Below are 25,918 nucleotides of genomic sequence, written 5' to 3' on the forward strand. Positions count from 1 at the left end.
AAAAAAACACAATTCTCATTTGCAACATGTTGTAATAATCCATACTTCACTGTATGTGCTTTGGTGTTGCTGTTTTGGTTAGCAACTGATATTAAATTGGTAGATTAACTCATTCACTGCCATTGACGCCTATAAACGTCAAAAATTCATTTGAACGATTTCTATTAGTTTAACATTTTTTTCCCACTTTTGTTAACAAGAGTATATAAACCTAGATTTTTTTAAAAATAATCTTTGTTTTTTTTTAAGAAAAAAGACAACTAAAAATTAGGGCTGTCAGGCGATAAAAAAATTCTATTGTAATTAATCACATTACTTCAATAGTTAACTCACGATTAATAACAAATGTTATATCTGTTCTAAATGTACAATAACTTTTTTATGAATATGAATAGTTCAAATGAATTTTTGACGTCATTCACGTTAAGAGTGAACAATTGAATCTATTACGATTTTATGTCTATATTTACATAAGCCAAAATGTACGGCTAAATGCATTTTTGGTGACACAGATAAAACTAAACTTTTGACACTGTCAAAACACGTTAAACAGCATCAAAAAACATATCTTTCTAATTTTGGGGACACACAATAGTGCCTCAAACAGGATGCAATTAATGTTCCTATTGTTTATTGACACACCAACATTAAACACACTCACCTGCTACTTCATTAGCATAATCAAAGATCTGATACAAGAGCCGTATGAAAAGCGCCTTTCTATTGGATTGGATTCTACGGCCAAATAGTCAGAGTCCATACCGCTGTCTCTTTAGGCATCCTGTTTGGGATTAGGCCGCCAGGAGCCCGGCTGGAAGGTGTTGGCGGTGCTGGTTGGCTCCTCGCTGATTTCCTGCTTGCCAAAGCTGGTGGCGGCCGCATGGCCCGCGGCCACAGTCCGGGACGGCGTCGCCACCAGGCCTTCCTCGTATTCCTGCGCTTTCAGGGCCAAGTCTTTCTCCTCCACCTCTTTGGCTTTCAGCTTGATCTGCTCCCTGTAGGACTCGTTCTTTGCCAGCTCCTGCGTAAATGCACACAGATCATCATTTGGTGAACAGCTGGCATGAATTGGATTATTCAGGAATACTGCATTGAAGTGTTGTTGCGGTGTGGTTTTAAAAACATTTGTTTGGCAAGATATAACCATAGTCGCGTTACACCCCAGAATTAATCATGGTCAAGTGGACTTGGGACTCTTGAAAGATGCCCTGTAAAGCAAAAATAAAAACCTTCACAATCCTGTCAAACTTAAATGTTTAAATGCCAAGTATAAAAAATGCGGTTTCAATTGTGAAAAATCAAGTTATTGTCTTCATTCCACTGTCAATCAAGAACCACTACTATAACCTGAAAAAGGGATGATGCTACTTCCTAGCTGAGAATCAACCACATACATCTCAGTCTGCAACACAAATTTCCCCCCCTTCCATTTAAATTGTCAAAATGTATTAGTCTAAAGTTAGCCACTTAAAGCTAGGCTATCAAACATAAGTTGTCACTTCATACTGATGTATACAAAATGGACTCACAATTAGCTTCTCGCGGCTGAAGCCAAAAGGGCAGCCATCTTGCATTGCCACTGTTACTGACAACTTCTGTTCAAATTCACTGAAACACTTACCAGTGCGTGTTTTACAGGATCCTTGTACGGAATAATGAGAGCAAACTTCAGAGTTTGCATCGACCAAATTATGTCAGCTTTGTGAATCATGACTTACAGAAGTGAGGTTTACATTTCGCCGCTAATTATTTCCTGATGGGCAGTCATTTCATGGTTGATGTTTCTGAAAACATCATGCAAATAAATCTTTGAGTAACGCTTGCAGATATTCAATCCCCCAGACTTTTTGTTAGAACCATATGGCACACATTGTGGTATTTTTTGCCGTAGAGACAAGAGAAATCAGCGTATTCGAGTGAGGTGCGCTTAGCATGTGGCAACGCAAGATGGCCACCAGTGGTGTCACTTTTTCCTACGGTGAGTAGATGGCACTGTGTGAGCCCATCTTATTTACATCAGTGTCACTTTATCAGATAGTTTTTTAAATATTTAAACTTTGTTGTATTTTTGGATAGACAGTGTACATTGATCACAATGTACATATCTGTAAACATTTAGCCAAACTGCTCATTTGCATTTGTAGTCCTGACAAATAAAACACAAATACAGAAAAAGCAACCAAAGGAAAAAAAAGAACTGAATTCTGGAGATTGAAATGTTTTTCACTATTTTTGTGTTCCAGATTATTTTTTTCCAATCATATCTAGAGAGCGTGTAAGAGAGAAAGAATCCTTACTCCGCTTTTCCTTTATTTTGTATTCAAAGCGGCATCTGTTCACAAAAAAAAACAAAAACAAAACATACAAATCAACGTGGCACTGCCAGGAACAAACGAGCATGAAGTAGGACCTTTATTACAATGAGTGAAACGTCTAATTGTCCACGCTTGGAAAGACCGGCTCAACTAACATTCCTGCTCTAAACCACCCCCCCATCACTTGAGCCATGTCATAAAAAGGCCGCGCCGACTGGGCTGCTGCGGCGCGCTGGCCTGGAAAAGCGAGCGGCGTGGCCAAAAAAGCGACACTTTGGGGGGGAGAGCGGAGACAAACATACCAAGCTGCTTTTCCAGCCTGTTAATGACAGGATTTAATCCAATCAATTTATGTCGGACTTGGACTGGGAAGAGAAGGGGGGGGGGGGGGTGACAGGGGGGTTTAGGCTAAATGTGCCGGGAGTGAAGCCTTGGTCGGTCCAGCTGTCGACGAGCGGACACAAGGCAAAGGAAATTGGAATAGAATGTTCTGGCACGACGCTGGGTAAGGATGGCACAGGCCCGTTGGCAAGGAGAGACGACACAACCAGTGAGCGAGGGATTTCCGATATAGAGCCACATTGCGTTACGGGGCCCAAACCGTTTCCAGCATTCTCGCGTTTAAAGAGCAATTAAAACCCAGGGAGAGCCACACGAGGGAGCGGTAGAAAGAAAGGAGCAGCCTTCAGCATTCGCATCTAGGAGAGCGCCAGGGAACAAAAAAGGCCAAACGACACAGACAGGCCTTCTGCTTTCACCATCCGTCCGTCCATCTACTTTCAATACCGCTTAGCTTCATTAGGGTTGCGGGTGAGATAGAGGCAATTCCAGATGAGTTTGGGTGAGAGGCGAGGTACACCCTGGACTGGTCAGCAGCCTATCGTAGGCCACATCCAGACAAACGCCCATTCACACTCAACGGACAATTAAGAGTTCTGCTTTAACAACGGGTGGGGGGCAACAGTGCTCACACCTCATAGCTAAAAAAGAAAAACAGATCATCAAAAAGCCTCTAGTAAAACTCAAAGTACAGATTCAACTCATCTACTTAACTCATTTGCTCCCCAAAACAGGTTCTATTTTAAATATTAGCATGCTCCCAAAGACGTATTTATACGTTTGTTTGTTTTTTTTTATGCTAGAGCGTAGTTATTACAAAAACGTCCAGCAGGTGTCAGCAGAGTATAAGAGATCAACCAGGGCCATGTTGCAAAGAGCTATTTTCCCTACTGTTTTAAACAGATTTGTGAATAATAATGAAACTTAGCTACATTTGAATGATAATTGGTGCAAAACGGAAACAGATAGAAATATACTTTAAAAAAAAAATACTGATAAAAGAAGAGACTCTAATCTTTCTTTCGGTAGGTTTCATGTTTTTATAGCAATAGAACACAATATTATGGGGCCTTGCAAAATCAGTCAAAATCCAGTAAAACAGACAGATTTGTGAATAATAATGAAATTTAGCTACATTAGAATGATAATTGGTGCAAAACGGAAACAGATAGAAATATACCTTTTTTTTTTTAATTACTGATAAAAGAAGAGACTCTAATCTTTCTTTTGGTAGGTTCCATGTTTTGATAGCAATAGAACACAATATTCTGTGGGCCTTGCAAAATCAGTCAAAATCCAGTAAGACAGACGGGAGCAAAGGGGGTTGCTTCAGTGAAAATGGCTGGGAGTGAATGAGTTAAGTACAGTAAAATCTCGGTTCACAAAGTTAATCTGTTACCAGACAAAAGACCCCCCCCCCCCATTAAAATGGATGGGAGTAAAATTAATCAGTTCCAGCCCCTGAAACAAATTACACTACAACAAAGTTTGTAAATGTGTGGGCGTGTAAGGGAAAAGTTAGCCAGCTAATGAGAGTTAAAAAAAAACTGCTCAGCAATTACGGTCAATGAAGCCCATCTCGGCAATGTCTCAAGTCCTCGACCATTACTTTGCTGTTCAGTCACTCAACCACAGGTGTTAGCCAACTTCAGCCTCCCAGCTAGCTAGCAATCTTAGCTTTAGGATGCAGCTGGTCCGCAGCAACAACGATTGATTATCTACAACACCAATAGGTGCAAAAACGGACCCGGATTCTACATTTGGCCACAATGCAGCGTGGGATCCCGGTTCAAGCCATTTTAAATTAAAAAGAAAAACTTTTGCGGTGTTAAAAGTATTGCGATTGGCTGGCAACCAATTCAGGGTGTATCTCGCCTACTGCCCGAAGATGGCTGGGATAGGCTCCAGCATTCCTGCAACCATCATGAGGATAAGTGGGTCAGATAATGAATAGGGGGATGGATGGCAACGTCCACCAGCGAATGCTGCTGTAAAAAGGCAATGAGTACATTTTCTGGCATCAATAAGAATAATGAATCAAGATTTTGGTGCTAGTCTACTCTAATATTCATTTGTTTCATTCATTTTATTGCTTTTGGGTGAAATTTCAGAACAAGGTCATTCTCAACTCTTGTGCCAGGACCAAAAGCAGGTACTGCGTTCACGAATCCACCACTACTTTCCAAGGACGTTCACTTTGATGCCTTTCTGTGACTCATCCAGTCCCTCTGTATCACATTTACAACCCGCTGCCGACTCTCTGCAATACTTTAACAACAGTGGCCTCTTTTCTCTGAGAAGATCCTGTTTGAAGCCTCACAATGGCGAGGGACTGTTTTTTTTTTTTTTTAGGGCTTAAACGAGGTTTTCCCTACCAAATCACCGTGCAAATTTTTAGCTTTTTTTGCATATTAGATCATCACTAACACAATCGCCAACAAGCTCTTTTTTCATTTATCCACAATAATTTGTCTGTAATTTGAGATCTGTGTTTTGTTTTGTCTTTTGCCACATCAGATGCCTTCCTTGCCTCTGTGTTCTTAATAGTACAGTTGGAGGATTTCGCTAAACTAAACTGAAACGAGATGAAAAAATATTTAAAAAAAACACCATTCCTGTGTTTAGCTCCTTCCGCCTATATTTTTTTTATTATTATTATTTTTACAGTCATATAGTAAAGGGCTAATTTTAGACTTTGGGAAGTATTGTACTGCCACTGGCTTTAACCAGGACAAGGTTCTCTCAGAACCTTTCACGGTGTTTATTTTAAAGCCGCTCCCAAACGTTCCTCGGTAGAAAGCGAAAGAAAGGAAACAAATCAAAAGTGTCTCCTTTCCCTTGAAAGCCGAACCCCCCCCAAGAGTCCGAGCATCATCACAGCAGGGAGGCTGCTGCTGCTGCTGCTGCTGGGTGGTGGCTGGGGACACGTACCTCTACACAGGGAGGCTCCTTCCGTCTGCCTCGCATCCAAGCTGCAGGAATAAAAAAGAAATAAATAAATACATACAGATAGTGAGAACACCCACACAAACCTGCAGTCATATTTAAAAGCAGCAGCAGACCTTTTTTTTTTTTCTTCTTTTTTTTAGGCGCTGCAACTTTTTGGGGTTGACTTGGTCTTATCTGGAGTTCTCATGGGTCCAAGGCCAAGAATTTGGACAAGTCGCAAATCAAACTTTTGATTTTATCTATATATCTATATATATATATATATATATATATATTTTTTATTATTATTATTTTTTTATATTATTTTCTGGAGAGCTCAGTATTGTTCATTCAGTAAATTTACCGATTTTGACATGTCATCAGCTCTCTCTTTTTTTTCTTTTTTTTTTGTAATTTAAAAAAAATAAAAATAATTCAAACTTTTGATTTTAGAGTCTAAGCTACCGTTGTTCTTTTTCTTTGGATTTTTTTTTGGGCATACTTATTATGGGTCTACAATGTCGAAGGACGAGAGGACTGTCCACGGACTTCCGACTTTTACACATCAGCGTCGTTTCCGGCAACTGCTGGCCACGTTCCAACACTCGCATCCCCACCACTCAGCCCCGCAACCGCGCGCTCCCGCTCCTCCGCGGGAGGGCGTCTCGGCTATCTGAAATGCTTCGGACACTGAGACAGACACTACACACTCGTAGCCTCGCACCCGTCTACGGGACCGCGCAACCGAGGGGCACAAAGGCGGACGCGCAAGTACTGGGACGCGGCCCACACGTCGCAAACTGGAAACGGGGACAAAGTTGATGGGTGAAAACCTGGAAGTCCCGCCTCCTCCGTGGCATATAGTCTAATTCAGCGATGAGTCTTTTTTTCCCATGCATCTACTTCTTCCAGTTGGAAAATAAGGTTTGTTATTTTGTTTTTTTTAATTTGCTGTTGTCAATAGTTAACTGTTGTTGTGTTTAGTTATTCATTGCCATGCTTTGAATTGTTGTCATGTTTTTTTAACTTGCCATTGTGCTTTTAAGTTTTAGTTATTTGCTGTTGTGTTTTAAACCAGTGGTCTCCAACCACGCCACCGCGCAGTTGAAAGAATAAATAAACTTACTGTACTTCTGGTTAATAGATATAAGCTGAGGCTTAGAAATATTTTATTTTGAAAAGTGACCGGATTCTCTCTGTTTACGACGGAATCTTGACGCATGTCAAGATGCTAATGATCTCAGTCGTGTAGCGCTGATGCTAATTGATATTTTTTTATTGATAATTGAAAAAAAAGTTTCACATTTATTGTTATATCTACAAAATACCCCAGTTTTGTGTTGCTCGTATTATTTACAAGCATTACCATAGTGACCTCACCATATTAAAGCGTACTTGTTACCCTTGTTATGGTGTTTGTGCTGCTAGTACAGGTACATAAAAATACATAGTGGATTTGCGTGGACTTGTATGAACCGGTCTGTGGTGGAAAAAAAAGGTTGGGGACCACTGGTTTACACTACAGGGCCCCCATATATTAGCCCTGCTTTTCACTTTGCCTTGGACAAATGACATGTAAAAGCTTGTTTACTGGTAGAACCATTGGAGATCACTTTTGCTACTCAGTCAGAAGTACGTGCGAAGTCATGGTAAAAATGTCTATTGAAGAGATACAAATTGTGAATTAAATTTTTCGGAAAGTTAAATAAATAAATATTAAACAGTAGGGGTGTGAATTGCCTAGTACCTGGCGATTCGATTCGTATTACGATTCATAGGTCACGATTCGATTCGATACCGATTAATCCCGATGCGAATCTATAAATTGATTGTTGCGATTTTTTTAAACTCAAATTTAGAAAATACTCATCAGTAAACTTGAACATGTACACTGTAAGATTTGTATGAAAATGTATTTGTCTATCTGAAAATTCAGGCTTGTAACTGAGCCACTGCATTTAAAAAAAACTGGTTGCATGTCTGAACAGCACTGAAATAAAATATGAAGTCTTAATGTTCCATTAACATAACATTTTTCCATGCTTAATGTGTGAATCCTAACCCTAAGTAAGACGTTTTGTTGAATATTCCCATAAAAAATGTATGTTTAAAAATCGAATCGGACGCATATCGAATCGATTCGAGAATTGCGCTCTGTAATATCGCGATACATTGCCGAATCGATCTTTTCTAACGCCCCTATTAAACAGTCACATAAAAAACAGTAAGTACGGTAACCGTGTTTTCAGAATTGCGCATTCCAATTCATTCCTTGACAGACACACACACACACCATCAGTACCTTTGTCCTTCTATCTCCTCTCTCCTGTCTGTCATACCCCCCTACTTTCTTCTTCTTTTTTTTAATGCTCTATTTTGGCTGAGCTGGCTGCATAGCCTAGCAGGTTCAAGGAAGCCAAAGAGAGAGCGAGAGCGAGACAGAAATTCTCTAACTCTTCCTCCAGCTAGCGCGGGGGATTCTGGGCCCTCTTTTATCCCTTTTCTTATTTGCATGCTGATGAAAATGCATGAGGGATGGGGCGAAGCGGGATGAGGGGTTTAAGGTGGATAAAGCCAGCCTGAGACAGAGGGAACCGTTTGTATCCACTTGTAAGGAACGCTATTTTACCGGCACGCCGGCAGAAGGTGTCTTTGATTAAAAAAAAAAAAAAAAAAGTACATTCCCAACCCCCATCTTTCAGTGCGAGGGTGGAATTAAAAGAGGAAAGACATGAGCGAAGGCCTGGGTTGGATGCTTAGAGAGGTATGGACACTCACCATCCCACTCAATGGGTATACTTCCTTCTATATATTCGCACTCTGTGGGATTTGGGGCCTCCACCATCCTCTTGGCACGGACGAGTCTCCCTGGAACAAAAGGAGAGGGCGCACGAGATGATGCAAAGTGGTACAAACAAACAACAATGACGAGTCACACACAAACGCACACACACATACACAAGCCACCCCCCCGCGCACACATATAAATACACAGAGGAATGACAGCGCTGTGACAGGCCATGGATGATTACCTCGTGGCCCCCGGGCCCTTCTCCTCAGATCTCACTGAGTGGCTCCAAATCTGGGCTAAGCCTTTATGCAAATGAAGCTCCTTTTCACCCGACCAACCATGGGCCCCCCCCCCCCTCAACCGACCGCCTTTCGCCGACCAGCTCTACCAATGGCGGCGCCGCGGCTAACAATGCCCTCCAAAATCAACATCAAGCCGCGCAGGAGACAAAAGAGGTCAGATATCACAGGGAACAGTAGAGAAGGAGGGGGTAGGCACGAGCCGTGCGGAATATTAAGTGCTCCTTTTCCCTATCTGTGTATGGCACGAGGCTCGCCAGCAGCAAGGCCGCCACCAATTATTTTGGTAGAAAATCTGCTGATTAGGCAAGTTTGGCTGGCATACAATGACATGGAGATGGCGATGAAGGAGGAGGGTGGGTAGAGAGTGAGAGAATGAAACAAAACAACGGTGCGGCTTTATAAGGCGCCGGGAGTGCTTTGTTTCCACAGATTCCCCTCTCACAGGTAGTCGCATGTCCGCCGCCCCCCCCTCATGAGAAAGTATGGGCGGTAGGAGGTAAAAAGGAGGCAGTCATCGAAAGAGAGAGCGAGAGAGAGAGAGAGTGATGATGCATGGCAAAACATGGCTAGGACGCGAGAAGTGGACTGGCAAGGAAAACAAACACGCTCCAAAACACAAACAATCTGTCAGGATTCCATGAGGCTCTCCGGCGGGCAGCTGACTGGACGCGGACTGATGGCCTTAATGTGTGAATTGCTGTGGTGCGAGGATTCATGGACAAGGGCATGAAGCATTTAGCGCCGTTTGGTACACTTTTCCAACTGAAGGCAAAACTTCCCCCACGTCCAGGTGATGTCGAGTGGGCCGAAGAGTAGGGATAGACGATTATTGGACATTTTGACGAATATCGGCAAAAATAATCTGACAGCCGTTATAAAGGTAAATCTAAAGCCATTTTAATCTCAGGGAACTATTTAAAGTTTTGTTAACTTTATGAGATGCTGCTGACCCTGGGAACTTTCTGAACCATTTGTTTTTGTTCGACATTAAAACAAAGAAATGTGAAAGTTTAGGTTTTAAGGTATTTTTACATTTTGGAAAAAAATATTTACTGCAGAAAACTGTAGAGACAGAGAGCTATGGTATTTGCTTATTTGAGTTTCCTTTTTTTTTTTTTTGACTTGGTTGACTTGGTCTTATCTGGAGTTCTCATGGGTCCAAGGCCAAGAATTTGGACAAGTCGCAAATCAAACTTTTGATTTTATTTATATATATATATATATATATATATATATATATATATATATATATATATATATATATATATATATATATATATATATATTTTTTTATTATTATTTTTTTTATATTATTTTCTGGAGAGCTCAGTATTGTTCATTCGGTAATTTTACCGATTTGACATGTCATCATCATTGCTCTCCTTTATTTTTTTAAATATATATAAATATTTTTTTGTATGTGGGTGAGAACGTGTATGTGCGTGTGTGTATTCATTAGTTCACCTAAAACCTATTAAAAAATCCCATACCGTTCACCTAAACCGAACACTTCCAGCCAGAGTCGTGAGGCCGTCAGGAGACCCGAGGAAGGACCAAAGGAAAGAAAGGAAAGTGAAATCCAGCACCGGCCAGACACCACCCACCAGGCCACCAACCAGAATCCTTCACCACCTTTTCACCTTGCTTATTTGAGTTTCCATTGAACTTTTTAAGACGTGCTTGGGAGCCCCCTGAACATTTAGTTTGAAATTTAAAAGGATGTCTATTCTCTAAGATAAAATATCTATATATACATTTTGAAAAGCCTGAAAAATTGTTCAATAAACATGCTTTAAGACATTACAACTAAGTCAAGATTGGCATTTTAAAATTTTTGGACGCAAATATTATTTGGTTGTTGCGCTAGCATCCTCTTAACATGTTTACTGTTGCGCTGCGAGAGAACAAAAGCTGTTTCCGTGCTTATACACTTCTGTAATTGCGCCTTAAGAGATTGACTCTATACTTTATGTGCCCGCCTATATAGTAATCAGGTCAGCTAATTAGGCTAGCATTGCTTTGGTTCTGCTTTGGTTCCCACTAGATTGTCACTAAAGGGCCTCATAGGCTCCACAGCTATTTCCTGATACACAGGTTCGGATGTGGGGGGGGGGGGGGGGGTAAACTGGACAGATTCTCAGATCCTCACGTCAGATGTCTTCTGAGAAATTGCTTCCTAGAACATGCCCCCCAGCCCAGCGAGTCCACCTCCACCTCCTACCCACCTTCCATGATTGCAGAACAAAAACAAGTGCCAGCAAACAAAAGGCTGCGGTCTCCAGGCGCGGCGAGCAAATACATTTAACAGGTATGCTAATTATAAACTGATCCCATCCATATTTGCATTAGGTGTGGGTGGCAGCGGTACAGAAACGGTACAATTATGACACAGCCCCCACACGCAACGCGTTGCGCTATAGCTAATGCCGAACTAATACGCTTACAGGGAAGCGAGTACCCCGTCGATAACGCTTCCCTCCACTAAGTTGCATTCTCCTGTTCCGACATGGTTCTCCTCTTGTCTCGTTACTTTTTCAGCATGACTAAACCCCCTGTGCCCACCGAGGCATTTATCCACGGATTTGACTAACATATACAGTATGTACATATATTGATGAAACGCAGCTGATCCTCCCACCGTGTACACACACTGGAGGCGGGAGGAGGGGAGGTTGGCGAGCGAGACTGGTGCTCTGCTGGTAACCTCACATCTAGGACAGCTGTGTAAAAAACACGAGCAGGCCGTGGTTACGCAACCATCATTGGAAATGATGCAATAGAAGTTGTCAAAATTTTTAAAAATGCTTTACAGTGGCTTGTTCCTCAAGTTTTTGAAGTTAGCACAAATATCCACAATGCTCAACATGGGTGCATTTGTAAGAGAGCTGTTAAAACTGTGAGCATAACCATTGCTCTAATTTCTATATCTCACTGTGATAAAAAAAAAAATATATATATATTAGCATCCTTTAGATTTGCATGTCAGGATTTAAAACGCTATGATTAGAAGATGCCATAATGAAATTGAAAAAAAACAAAAAACAGTGAAGGTCTTTTAACATATTCTGTAGCTTTGACTTATTAATTTGAGTGAACAACACTTATGTTAACCTTGCCAGCAAGCTGAATTCTCGTGGTATTTGTTCACAAATATTACGAGAATACCATCATATAATGTGATTTAATGACTCATGATAATGTGAAGAACTCCCTTTGAGTGAATCACAATTATCAATCTGGCTTGTGAGGTTACACTTCTATAGCTAAATATCAGCACTGGCCTAACTGCGTTATTACTTGTCATATGACAGTTAATTCCCTAGAGTTTACATTTAGCTGAAAAATTGTGATGCATTCATTTTATTTTAAGTCTTAATCACATCAAATACCTTCTTACAAAATTAAATTGTGTTTATATATTGTGTTTTTGTTAAGCACTTATGTTTTTCCGTTATTTATTCAGTGTTTCCCTCACCATGTTAATACTTGGGTGGGCCACCCAAGTAGATTTTAAGAAAATTTAATAAAAAAAATTATATATAAAAAAAAATAAAAATAAATTGTCACGACCAGATATACCGCATGGAACATTAGGATCATGAGGTTAGAGGACACACAAGTAGCACTACATTGTATTACAGCATAATAAAATAGAATATAATGGAATTAACTAGTTTTATTAAAAAAATATATAAAAAATTATTAAAATGCTGGGACAAGCCAGAAGTCCCAACAACTGTGCACATGAGTTATATCTCTTTATGTGAGTTTTGTCTTATTGTAGGTGCTTGTGAGTGTTTTCATTTTGTGTGTTTGACTGTTCATACGGCTCAAAGCCTGAAAGGGCATTGGAGACTTTTGCTCCCCCCACCTCGTCACTGGTGCCAAAACTGAAGCACAAAAAACTTGTAAGGTGGGTTAGTCAAGGTATCACTATGGTAAAACAAAAATAAGTAAATAAAAAAAAATTGGAAATCGTTTTTGCTAGGCTTCACTCACTTTGCATGATTTTCAAACAACAGTTATGAGTGTTGTTGTATGCCTGAAAAGCAGACTACCATTATAGGTTGACTTTGACCTGTCTTCACTGAATTGGTATGAAGAAGGCCATAAAACCAAAGGACAAGATGAGAAAGTGTATAAGCATTAACAGTGTTGTGTGGATTTTCCATTTAGACTTTAATAGCTTGCATGTGAATCACATTAAGTTGCTGGTTGCTGAAAATCCAACATTTCCTGTACTTAAACTTTAATTAGAAAAGCTTTTACAACAATCTAATGGAGGCTTTTTATTGACAATTAGATGAACGGAATAATATAATACAGATATAGATAATGATTGCTATATATTACTTCTATTAGTGAGTTGCATTACAATTACATCTCATCATCATGGTGGTACGTTGGCCTGCTTATTGTTTACTAAGCTTATTATTACTTCTTGTTTAACTTGCAAACCAAAGACGTATACGCTGTGCTTATAAACAAAATTATTCTTATTATTTTTTTCCCCCCCTCTGTGTGGCCCACTACCAAATGGCCCAGAGACCAGTATCGGGCCGCGGACCAGAGGTTGACAAGTCACAGTGTGTCTGGCAACAAAATATATTATTCCGCATGATGCATAGTGTTGTTGTTTTTTCATATAATTATTATGTCAAAATTGCCTGGAAATCCATAAAAAATCATCCATCCATCTATTTTCTATAGTACTTGTTCAAAGTTAAGCTTGAGCCGATCTTAGCTGACTTAGCTGCAGGGTGCACCTTCGATTAGTCGCCAGCCAATCACAGGGCACTTTTAAAACCAGTTCAGCTCATTTTATGGAGCTTACATTGTGGACTTTTTGTTTTTGTTTTCGTTCTATGACTACAGGAAATGAAAATCTATCCATCCATCCATTTTGCCGAGCATAAAGTTAGCTTTTTTTGTTTTGTTGAACCAATTTAAGATTACAAATTGAATTGTTGACCTACTTAAAAAAATATTGTTTCAAGTGGTAACACACGATTGAATTAAGTTAGAATATATTATGTTTAAGTACTTATGAGTTCATAAAACGTATTACTTTGGATTGGAGTCACTTTCGATTAACTTAATTCATGAATATATTAAGTTGAATGAACTCATAATTACGTAAACTTTATATATTCACTATTTAATCATGTGTTACTACCACTTGAAGTGATTTTTCTTTAGTTGGTCAACAACTCAATTTGTAATCTTAAATTGGTTCAACAATCCTCTTTTTAGAGTGTGTTTCCCTATACTGCTAAAGTCCTCTAGTGCACCCAGACGGAGGAAAACCTCCAGTTTACAGCTCAATGATCATACAGTATTTCAGTCTAATGACTGACTTCATGCATTTTTTGGGGTCATCGAGTTAAAGTGGGAGAGTTGAGTGGCCCCTCCCCCTTTTAGAGAGGTGAAAGAGGCATGAAGGGTGTTAGCAGCTCTGGATTTTAGCGGGACCCTTGTGACAGCTCTGCCTCCTCATCACTCACTAGGGGGAACCTACAGTACTTACCAATACGCACGCACTTAGATGCACACACGTAGGCTGGCGAACGGGCCGATTAACCTGAGGGACGGGAGCGAGGGCGCTGCCTCTCACCGTGAAGGACAAACAGCAGCATTGCGTCGGGGAGGCAAAGAGGAGGCGGCGAGGCGGGGGTTTGGGGGAGGAGCTCCAGCAGCTGTAGGAATGAAATCCCGCCACATTAATATTCATGAGCCATCTCACCTGTCTGAGTGCAACTCATCTGTGAGCCCGCGGGTGGGGGAGGGGAGCTAGGGAGGGAGGAGACTAGGGGGTGGGGCGGCGAAGGAGGCGAGATGGGGGGGGGTTTGCCGTGGCAGTGTGCCAATCGAATGTCAGGCACGCCTTCCGCGAGAATAAGACGCCGCGTGTGTGCTCTGAGGGGGCTGCTCTTTGAACCCTGGATACACCCTGCTAAACTCCATCACCTGCACCAGCTCAGCCACTGTCTCTTACACACACACATACACCCAACCCCCAACTTGACACATCATCTCCCAGGTGACTCCCGCCGGGGACGACCTATGAGTATTTTTTTTTCTTCACCTCTGCAATGTCGAGGCGGGCGTCTCTAGACTGTCAAGCGCTCACTCTTTTGATGACTCCCGCAGATGTCAGCGAAGGGGAAAACAACCCGACTGGAAACATCTGGAGAGAAACCGATAAACAAATCATCTCTCTCTGACGGGTGGACCAACGCCTCGCCGGAGATGCACCTGACTCGCAGCGGGGTGAAAAGTGGGGAAGCAGGCGCATATTTCAAACGGCAGCTCCCTTGAATAACTCAGATGCTTTGAAGCTGGGCATCGCAAAATGGGATTATTGGGGTAGTCCGGCGGAAAACACCAATTGTTGTGTGTTGTTAATGAAGAAAAAACGTATTGTAAAAAAACATACAGTGAAACTGAGACAAAAACACATTTAAATTTTAAAGTGTAATTACTGTACACATTGTAGTATTCGTGTGCTGGATGGGTGCCTTTGAGGGGCGTGGCTTGGTGATTGACGTCAGGATCTAGAAAAGGTTTGTTTGTTTTGAGCATCTAGATGTGAGTTATGCTCAACAGCATCATGTTGTAATTGCGAGGTTGACTATTTTCTCCGTTCAACAAACACCTCAAAGTGCACCGGTGACTGTGGCTCCCCTTGCCCACATGTGAGGGCATTACAATAGCTGAATTACTAAATTTTTTCCCCCACTTCATTCTCAGCGCATATGAAGCTAACTCATTAACTCAAATTTGAGCTCAAGAGTCACAACACAAAGCAGAATATCGCCAAGCAATAGCTCATGAACTCGAAAAAATTCTAAGATGATCAATTCAATTCATCAACTAATGGAAATAATGACTGAAGATAAAATAAATGGAATAAATGCCTCAGGATCCTCCCCCGGAAGAGCTGGATGAAGTGGCTGGGGAGTGGGAAATCTGGGCTACCTGGCTAAAGCTACGGCACCCGCGACCAAAGCTCGGATAAACGGAATAAAATGGTTGGATGAATCGATTATAAAAGAAGAGTTAGTTTCAGCTCTGAAATAAACAAAACATTTTACAGTATCGGTATCGGCAGTGATCGGCAGATCTTACTCATGGATGATGGGTATCAGAAATAGCAGATGATCAGAGAATCCCTAATTTAAACAATGCCATGGGGAACCGAACTAAACTGGAATACAGGCGGAACAAATAGGCATTACGAAGACGCCCATCTGTAAGCCTGCACAGGGTCTAGTTTATTTCATTCCGAGAGAATGGGCACCAATGGGCGCATGGTATTGGACGGCCTTATGAAGATGGAGTGATCCGATAAGCATCAGTGATACCAGGGAAACCAGGTACCAATCCTGACTCTGTTGCCTCCAATCTCTAATCTAACTGGGAGGGGATGTGTGAGGCCTGTAACCATGGTTACCTATTAGCTGTGAGCCTTGTGACGCAGAGAGAGGTTTAGAAGGAAAAGGCCAAGCGTTGCTTTGCATCCACTGTGGAGAGAGGAGGAGCTTAGGCGTAAAGTAGGCCTGCTGCCGCTTGTACTTTTTTTTTTTTTCTTCTCTCCATACTTTTAAATTCAGCCCTCATTCTGTTTGTCCCTGCCGCCGCTGAAGCCGCTGAGGCTTGAGCGACTCACAGCAGCGGAAAGCAGAATAATTCATATACAAGTCAAAAAGAAAAGAATGCTGATTTCCCCTGAGTGTCACTTTTAACTAAACGCAGGCACGCTTGTGGGGAGGAGGGATACGGTGCCCCCGCTTGCTTAAGACCACCAGTCCTCTTGAAGTCTCCTCAGTGGAGGGAAGGGAAAACGATTGTGGTGAGGCAGGAAGTCAGCGTCCTTTTGTGTGCCCACTGTGTGCGATGTCCATACACAGAGCTGTCCACCCCTTTCCATTCACCTCCATCAAACTCATCCGACCCCCTTCCTCTCCTTCCATTGCACCTCAAGACCCCCCGCCTCCATTAACCTGCCTCCACCTTCTCCCGTCTGCCCGTTCCACCCACTTATTTCACCCTCTTTCTGTCAAAAAGCCTCCTTTCACTTTCACCATTCTTACCCTCCATCCCATCCGCTCTGTAATTTCACCATGGATGTCAGCATCCCCCTTGTTCTTTGTCACTCACCGCACCCTCCTTCCCTTTCTACCACACTGGGCCTTATCACTCCCTATTCCTCTATGCCTGTCTGCTTCATTAAAATATTCAGAATAAGCGGCGAGGGGCTGTCTTCTTGTGTGCCAGTTGGGACCTTTCGTGACAGGAAGCCCCCTCGGGTGGCACAACATCTTGCCGGCCCATCTGAGATCGAAGCGCTTCGGTCGGTGAATCGCATTTTTGCAGAAAGTAGTTAATATAAATCATTGGACGCCTTGCCTCATCGTAATAATTCTCGATTGGGATTGAAACTGAAAATATTCAGTGAGCAATGGTGGGCCTTGATACCTAGGCCATACCCAACTTAATCCACCCCTTAATACCACCACTATCTCACAACAATTATAAAACCAATCAATACTACACAAAAACACAATAAAATACTAACAATATGAATAATCAGCAGAGATGCTGATTATCAAATGTCTGTCGATGACTACAGACGTGCTTTGCAAGCCAAATTTGGCTTTGTCTGACCAACCAGACAGAAGATGGAAAAATGCTAATTAGCTAGCTGACTCTGTTAGGAGAATTTGAAATCTGATTGATTAAATAAAACGTCCTAATGTGAAAACATTATTCAAACATTCATTACACAAAAAATAATTCCAAGGGCAGCGCACTGGAATACTGGTTTGGATGGAGGCTCATGTGTGGAATTTGCATCCCGTGCTTGTTTTTCCGGGTACTCTGGCTTCCTCCAACATTCCAAAAACATGGACAGTATGTTTGGTTCATCGAAGACTCTAAAATTGATGTGATCAATGTGAATGTGATTGTGAATGACTGCTTGTCTACGTACAGTACACTGTATGTGCCCTGCCATTGGCTGGCGACCAGTCAAGGTGTACCCCGACTCAAAGTCAGCTGAGATTGACTCCAGTTCACAAGCACTACTGACAATGGACGTATGGATACTTTTACCAAGTAGATGCCAATATAAATAGATTGTGGCCAATAAAATAATGACCAGAATGGAAAATGGCATTGCTTAAAACACCGCTCGGTGCACACAAAAGTATTTCCGATCGTAATGAAAGGTCTAAAATTTGGGATTGTTGGTAACAGGGTTTCCCCCAGTGCTTTATAGGGCCTGGCGGGCCGCCAAGCTTTTCTTGCCTTTACATCCGATAATAGTCTTTACTGACTGGCTCTTAAAATTAGGTCATATTAACTCTTTGACTGCCAAAAACATTAAATGACGTTTAGTAAAATCCTATGGAGGAGTGCCAAAGACGTTAAAATACGTTTTTTTCAAAACAGAGGTGAAACTAACCATTTTCTATTGTTGATTACTGAAAAACGGAATAAGGTAGAAACAAAGTTTTTTTCTGATGAAAGATGAGAGTCCAATCTTTCATTTGGTAGTATGTGTGTTTCCATAGTCCAAACACATAATTTTCTGTGGACCTTGAAAGATCAGTCAAAAATGCTTAAATCGGCTGGCACCCACGGCATCCCTTTTCTGAAAATGTCTGGCGGTCAAAGAGTTATCTGTATTAGCATATACTATAACCCATTTTAGAGTGAGCAGAAGTACCCAATGAAATGACCAGTTGGCACATACTCACATTCAAGGCAAAGACTTGAAGTTTGAACTGTGGTGTCATTGCCCTACTTGTGATGCTCTCCCACTGGAATGTGTCGCCTTTTATCTCAGCTTGTGCATCCATCTTTCCAAATGCCTTTTTAATTTAGTAGTTAAGCCACTCCATGATGCTCCATCTTACACACAAACACGTGCCTACACTTGGCAACCGGCACCATGCGAGATGAGCCAAACGCACTCGCGGTCTCTCTAACGATTAAGCAACCTTCATTTAAACCTTGTGCACCGCAAAAGCTGCTGATCAATTAGCGTGATTTACTGTAGCGCGTTTGGACATCGCCAATCCGCGGTAAACGGCACCTTGATGTCCTACTGTAAGGGTAGACCTTCCTTCATGGCACCCGGGGGACGACTTGTGGCAAAATAAACAGCCATTTGGACCCGCGTCTCCCTGCGCTGCGACTCTTTCCATGAAAATAAGCGGCTTGAATCAACGCTCTGATGACACGCGGCCATCTGTTGTTGTGTTAAGTGTGTTAGGGCATGAAGCGGGGAGGGGGGAAAAAAAACACACACACACAATCGCTGATTCCTTTTAAATACAAAGCTGATACAAACGCACAAACACAGAAACGCACGCCTCCCTCGCAGTCCCGAGAGTTGGCCATCCTGAAATAGCCGAGTGCAGGCCTTTTCAGTTTGGACTTCATAGGAGAGAGCTGGCTGATCAAATAAATAATAGACAAAAGGCAGAGGGATAGTGATGGTGCGCCTTTTCTCTGACACAGCGTGGCGCACCTCTGAGGAACCTCTGAATCCCTTCCATTCGCCGTACGCTGGGAGAGAGGAGCGATAGATTAAAACTGCATGGCAGACTCTGCTAAAAATGAATAGGGCTAAAAATACTCCCCTTTTCAGGCAGACATGAAAGGAAACTGCCTTTCCTCTGTCCGGTATTGAGCAGCCATTGATTCCCCGAGACAAAAGGCTACACCTCCTCAAAGAGGTAAGAAAAATAGCAATCATACAGGCAATTATTTTCAAATGCGCCTGCAGCGGCCGATAATGTCAGCGCGCCTCTTTTCTTCCTAAATAAAAAGGAGGCGACGGCAGGCGTTGGGAGCTGCAGGCGTGCCGCCGAACGAGGGCTCGTTCGTCTTCGGCTTTCATCTGGTTATCATGACACGGCGCCCCATGCAGTGTAAGGCAGAGCCGGCCGGGCCTTGGGAACGCAGGAGAGAGAGCGGAATGAATATTGATTCCATATTCAGCTGGATGGAGCCAACAACAAGGCTCGGGAAGACCAGCGGTTGGACAGCCAGTGGGGCACCGTGGAGCGGCAATAGGGCGGTGGCGGGTATCTACAGTTGCTCCCACTCCAGGCACGCACTTCACACTGAGGCCTGTTCGTTTTGATGTGAGGCACTGGAAGGAGGGAGGGGGAAGAAAGTCCTCTGCTGAGCCAACCCACTCCACCATACTGAACTACTCTTCTGTACTGAATCGCAATCTTCGCTGGCAAGGCTTCAAAGGGGGGGAAAGTCGAGAGGCAGCAACAAAAGGAGAACGGGGGCCAAGGGGAGGACGGCCTCACTGGATGAAAATAAAGAGGTATGCATGAAGACACGGAGGAACTTCGACTGGACATAGTCACAAACAAAAGTAGAAGAGCAGACATCGACCAAGGCCCGATGAGCCGCGTGTCCATCTGACTATTTTGTCAGAATGTGTAATGCTACAGTAGGACCTGTAAGTGGCAGTGATGCACACAACTACGGGCAATATCAACAAGTCCTCCAACTATAACGACCATATTGGTCGTTTTAACATGCACCAAAAAAGGACCAAGTGTCACGTAATGTAGTTTAGCGACCTCTATCGGCCATGTTCAATAGCGAAAAAATACAAAACCGAGACTCGAACCCGGATTGTCTGGTCCGAAGACTAACGTCTAACTTACTGAGCTAACAGTCCAGTAATGATGTCAGGGGTCGGGGTTAGGATGAGGCTTTCAGTGAGGTTGTACAGTACACGCTACGTCTTTACATGAGACACTTAATGGTTAAGATTAGGAAAAGGCACAGTGAGGTTGTACGCCGGTACAAAACATGTTGTAACGATCACTGGCCAAATAGCTCAGTCAAATAAACTCGTCTTTCAACCAGACGAACCGGGTTTGAGTCTCACTTTGGTATTTTTGCGCTATTTATTTATTTATTTATTTATTATATTTTTCTTGTTTTTTTTTTGTAGAGCTCAGTATTGTTCATTCGGTAATTTTACTGATTTGACATGTCATCATCATTGCTCTCTTTTTTTTTTTTTTCTTCTTTTTTTTTTTGTACGTGTATGTGCATGTGCGTGTGCGTGTGTGCGTGCGAGTGTGTATTCATTAGTTCACCTAAAACCTATTAAAAAATCCCATAGCGTTCACCTAAACCAAACACTTCCAGCCAGAGTCTTGAGGCCGTCAGGAGACCCGAGAAAGGACCAAAGAAAAGAAAGGAAAATGAAATCCAGCACCGACCAGACAAGGTATTTTTGCGCTATTTAACATGGCTGATAGAGGTCGCTAAACTAAAACACTTAACACTTGGTCATAATTTATCACATTTTCAAAACGACATATGGGCTCGTATTTATTGGAAGACTGTCTCGCAATATGCACAGCAACATGTTAAGTACAGTATTATCGGTGTAAAGTTGTGGATGTTTACGTCTTTCTGGTCCTCGTTTGTTGCATGAGACATTTTCATCATGCAACATAAAATGGGCGACGGTTCAAGCTCCATCCCTTAGTTTCTCCCTCTTCCTGTGTCCCCGCTTGGCATGGCACCCAGCGAGCGAGGCACTGCCGTCTGCCATTTCTTTCAGAAAGCTACGGACACGGGATCGAGAAGCTCTCGAGCTGTGGGAACATTCTCATACTGCTAGCTAGTAGTGTATGCTTGTCATTATTATTATTATTTTATTAGTGCTTGTGTTTTATGTTTTCATAACCTCAATTTTGCTGCATCTGCACCATATAGTGACAACAAAGCCAATCTTATCAACTCTTTCCGAACAGCAAAAAAGGGGAAAAGAACAACAAAAAACTATTTTGTTTATGTACACATGGACCTGCGCCGTCAAACTGTAAATGGCTCATTAGATCAGATAAAGATGCTTCGATCACTTCGCCGACACTTGCATAACCGGAGCAATTAGAAAGACAATACTGTATGTCATGTACGGCAGATAGACATCATTCCAGCAGACAGCAACTATATTTTGAAGAGTCTGAGGTGTCATTATCGCCATGAAATGGTGCGTGCTAGGGTCAGAGTCGAAGTTAGCGACATGAGGCTAACCCCATTCATGCCCCTTCATCTCATCAAATGTGCGCCAGTTTTTTCTTTTCTTGCGTCATTATAACATTCTGTTTCTGCCAGGTTATTTTGGTGATAAAATGTGTTTGTTCCCGAATCGAAAATGCACTTTTGGCCCATTTATGGCGACTGCAAATTTTCAGTGACTTAGAAATGTGTAGTGGCCCGGGCCGGTCCTGCATCTGCCACAAAATTGCCCCGGGCCACTGTTAATGTCAAACCCTGGCAAATGTTATATGTTGGTGCGCCTTAGCGCTGGACCCTACAGAAATACATGTTTCGAAGTTATAAATGGTGTGCAATGAAATGGTATGTGCAGCGGCATGACACTGCATCACCAAACTGCAAAAGAAATCACACTCTGTTACCAGAGTGCTTACTGTTTTTCATCTAGTTTTTTATATTTATAGACTAGAAGTGTTTTCCATACAAACATGTACAATAATTTTGTCTTTACTGCTGCATTAGCATAAGTTATTTATGGATTACATCACATTCCGATTTAGGTACAGATTTAGGTTACATTGCCTATGAATGGAACTCTGTAAATGGTCAATTGAGTGGAGACGAGCCAAGCCAGTATCGGGCGGTGGAAAGGTGGACTGCAACTGACACACACGGGAAACCTTTTTCACCAGCGCGCCATCTGCAAGCTTTGCTAACCCCGATGTGAGTGGACTATAAAGGCAAAAGGTGACTATTGTTAGATATTATTAACATTGAAATTCTTTATTTCATATATTAACCATTGTTATGCATTATTAACATTTTAATTATTTATATTAACCAAGTCGAAATGTTTTGTAGATGTGAGGTAGGGTTGAACTCAGTATAATTTGACCTTAAGCTGGAACATATTGTTTGGTCTAAAAAAATTCCTTCTCAGTGTTCTGTGCGAAAACACATTTGGTCCTTGAGAACAGAATCTGCTTCGAACACACACACACCCCTGACTCTGTTTGCGCCATCGCTCACGGAAAAGTACCCAGAGAGTATGTTTTGTCTACAAATGAAAGAGTCTGTTTAACTATAAGAAGCCATCTTCCCCGCGGAAGAGACACATTCGGCACTCTGAAATTCCACCTGTTACGTGATTTTTGGAGTCTGTCACGATGTCCAGAGATCTATGTTTTTTATTAAATCATTTTTGCAAAGGTGTTTTTTCTTACATTAAATCTGTCTTCATATTTTTGGAACACGCAAAGAGGAAAAATAAAATTATTCCTCTTCACTATCTAGCTAAATTGTTGAAACATTAAATAGCAATGATTTGGAAGAGTTTCATATATACTTATTGTCCAATTTTGCTGGTACCAAAGGTTACAGTTTTTAGGTACTTCTGCTAAATAACAGTCTAATATAACTGATCAAAACACAACCTCATGCTTTTTGCACTTGGCTGAGGTAAAAACAAAGCGGCAGTGTCCTTTTAGTCCTCTCTCGGTACAACTATTAAAGTCTTCATACATAGTTTACCACACGCAAGATTGCTTACGCCCCACTTTTCTAAAGTTAACAGTCCGAGAGAGGTAGAAAATGGGAGCAGCAAAGCATGGATAAAGGTAGGAGGATGGACCACGGGCACTGGGGGATGAACAAATGAATAGAAAGAAGTAGGTAGAGCGGAGAAAGCTCTCGCTCACCCTGCCTGAACCGACCGCTGGTATGCGGCAGAGAAAAAAGCCCCACGGTCCAAGCCTCAAGGCCCCGAGCCCACGCTTGGCCTATCAGTTTTAGATCAAAAAGAGCTCGCTTTAGCAAGACATATGGGCTGAATAATGCATCTGCTTTTATTTCCACCAGCCTGGACTGGGCTGAGTGGCAAGAAAAAGAAGATGACATAAATATGGGTGGCATATATTGCGGTGGGGGGGGGGGGGGGGTCATGCTATGCATTGATGTGCTCGTGTGTGCGCGCTCGCCATCCGGTATTCTGTTTTCTCCACCAGGCCGGCGGTGTCAGTCATTGAGATTGGCCAGTCAAACGGTGGCCTGTAGCGTGATGGGAAATGGGCTTGTGTGATGTCTCATTTGAATAGTCTGACAGCCCGCAGCCTTGTAATGAATTATAAATATGAGGTGGGCGCAAGTTTCCCCGGCAAACTGCAAAGAAAAAGGTGAAGCACAAAGTCAAGTTCAGTCAGAATGAAACCATGCGTGCAAAGGCTGCTTGAGGCTGGCCTCTGTCCCCAGACAAAGACATAACTTCACACGAATAGTTAATTATGACTGTATATCATCTATTTAATCAAGATGTGCTCCATATTGTCTGAAAATGTCTTCCTGAAAATGACAGTCTTGTGCTAAATCATGCGTCCATTTTCTATACTGCTTTTCTTGGGGTCATAGGTGCTGAAGCAAATCACAGCTGATTTTATGGAGGACATCCAAGGGGGGACTGCTTGTCAGCCAATTGCAGCTGTACTGAATCAGCCATTTAAAATTAGAAATCATTTTTTGCAATAGTCTCTTTCACAAAGAGCTCCTGCTGCATCGCAGATGTAACAGGAAGATTTATCTGCTTTGGCTTTCATAAAGAACTCAGCAAAGCCTGGTGCAATGCAACTGATAAAATACTTGTTGACTAACAACAACTGCTTTCAGTGCAACAGGGCTGTTGAAGTGAGTGTCAGGTGCTATACGACACACCACAGTCCTGGAATTCCATAATCACAGACATCATTCCAAACTGTAACTGGTCTGATATTATCTTCAAAGGGTCACCTTCATTATATAATTTTTTGTCAGAGCCAAATAGTAAACTAGGGTTCTTAGAAGCAAAGCATGTAAACAAAGGGCTTTGGATACTACCTCAGAAAGCTTAATCATACGGAACAGTGCCATAGAAAAAAGGCAGAAACATTGCTAGCTTTTAAAGGAAGGATAAAAAAAGGCTTGTGATAGTACCCTCAAATGCAGAAAATTGCAACACAAGAGATATATATCGCCAATATACGTGTTTTATAACACATGCACTGCACATATAGACATTGAACTGTACATCTAAAATACTGTATTTAATGAATGTAAGTGCTTCTGATTGGCCAGAAAAGTGACACAAAGTGCAGGGTAGAGCCAAGAAAGTACCTTGCCGTTTCCTGCAAAATCTTCCATTCACTTTTGGCTCCAATAAATTAAGCATGACTTTTTGGCAGGGATTGGTTTGTCTGGTCTTGTGCAGTTATGATACCAGACATGTGCGTATAATCCGGGCTTCATCACATATTGAAAATAAAGGTATGAGCAAATACTTTTTAATTAACAAGAGATCAGTAGATCTTAAAATTTTATTTTGCTTGTTTTTTTGTTTGTTTTTTATATCACATTGTTGAACAGTGTGGAAGTGATTGAAGCATAATTAAAAGCTTCGAGAACAAACGTTTCATTGAAGGTCAACATTGAAATACAGATTGTGAAAAGGGTTAATAAGTCTTTTATTGGTTAATTATATAAACCCCTGACACGGCAGTCACCAAATCCCCTTTCCTCTGAGGTATTGTTGTTTTTCAGGTACTGAAACCAGCAAATAAAATCTTTTTTGAGCCTCGGACTCCACCTAGCAGTAGGTCTGAGGTACTACAGAGGTGAAAGGACTGTCAAACCAAGGGTGCACGCATGCATGCACACAAAATTCACAATATATAGACGCCAAATTGCTCAGAAAAAAATAGGTAAAGTTTACCATAGTCATTATTACCATATAACTTTAGAGACATGAAAATGATGACAGCACCAGGACCAACGAATCTTAAATCATTCGTAAAAGAACTCATAGAATCGAACAAGACCGTAGTAAGTCGACTTAAGCGTTCATTACTGGTTTGTTTGGCTAGATATAATTTAGACGAGCTAAATTTAGCACACCAACGCATATCTTACCTGTCCATGTCTTCTTTTCGGGGATAATGTAGTATTTATTCCCCTGGTGGTCCGTACCGACGTGCTCCCGTACCACACCGAACGTCCTCCGTAAAGCGCCGAACAATTTATTCATATTTACAAGAAAACGAGAACGTTTTAGTTGTCTTCTGTGCACCCTTATAAATCTGTTCGCACTTCACAGGGGTTGTTTATGCAAGGTTCCGGTGGGCGGGGAAATAGTGAATAAACTGCATTCTGATTGGCCAACCATCTTC

The 25,918-nt window shown here is 41.9% G+C and overlaps 1 protein-coding gene across 1 annotated transcript; it reads right to left on the reverse strand.

Annotated features, from left to right (window-relative positions):
- Window positions 1-614: 614 nt before the first annotated feature.
- Window positions 615-25,879, reverse strand: ndufaf2 (NADH:ubiquinone oxidoreductase complex assembly factor 2). The gene is made up of 4 exons (XM_077562306.1): window positions 25,662-25,879; window positions 8,361-8,450; window positions 5,586-5,626; window positions 615-1,021 (listed from the first exon to the last, which is right to left on the reverse strand). The coding sequence occupies exons 1-4, from the start codon at window positions 25,774-25,776 to the stop codon at window positions 773-775; spliced, it is 495 nt and encodes a 164-aa protein (XP_077418432.1). The 5' UTR covers window positions 25,777-25,879; the 3' UTR covers window positions 615-772.
- Window positions 25,880-25,918: the final 39 nt, after the last annotated feature.

Source organism: Vanacampus margaritifer, chromosome 3 (genome assembly GCF_051991255.1).
Source record: "Vanacampus margaritifer isolate UIUO_Vmar chromosome 3, RoL_Vmar_1.0, whole genome shotgun sequence".
Taxonomy (NCBI): domain Eukaryota; kingdom Metazoa; phylum Chordata; class Actinopteri; order Syngnathiformes; family Syngnathidae; genus Vanacampus; species Vanacampus margaritifer.

Excerpts from the sequence above, each read along its gene's own strand:
- ndufaf2 (XM_077562306.1), bottom strand. The coding sequence starts at position 25,776 with ATGAATAAATTGTTCGGCGCTTTACGGAGGACGTTCGGTGTGGTACGG. Across the intron at positions 5,627-8,360 it reads TATACCCATTGAGTGGGATG|CTTGGATGCGAGGCAGACGG; the intron begins GTGAGTGTCCAT and ends TTATTCCTGCAG. Across the intron at positions 1,022-5,585 it reads AGGAGCCTCCCTGTGTAGAG|GAGCTGGCAAAGAACGAGTC; the intron begins GTACGTGTCCCC and ends GCATTTACGCAG.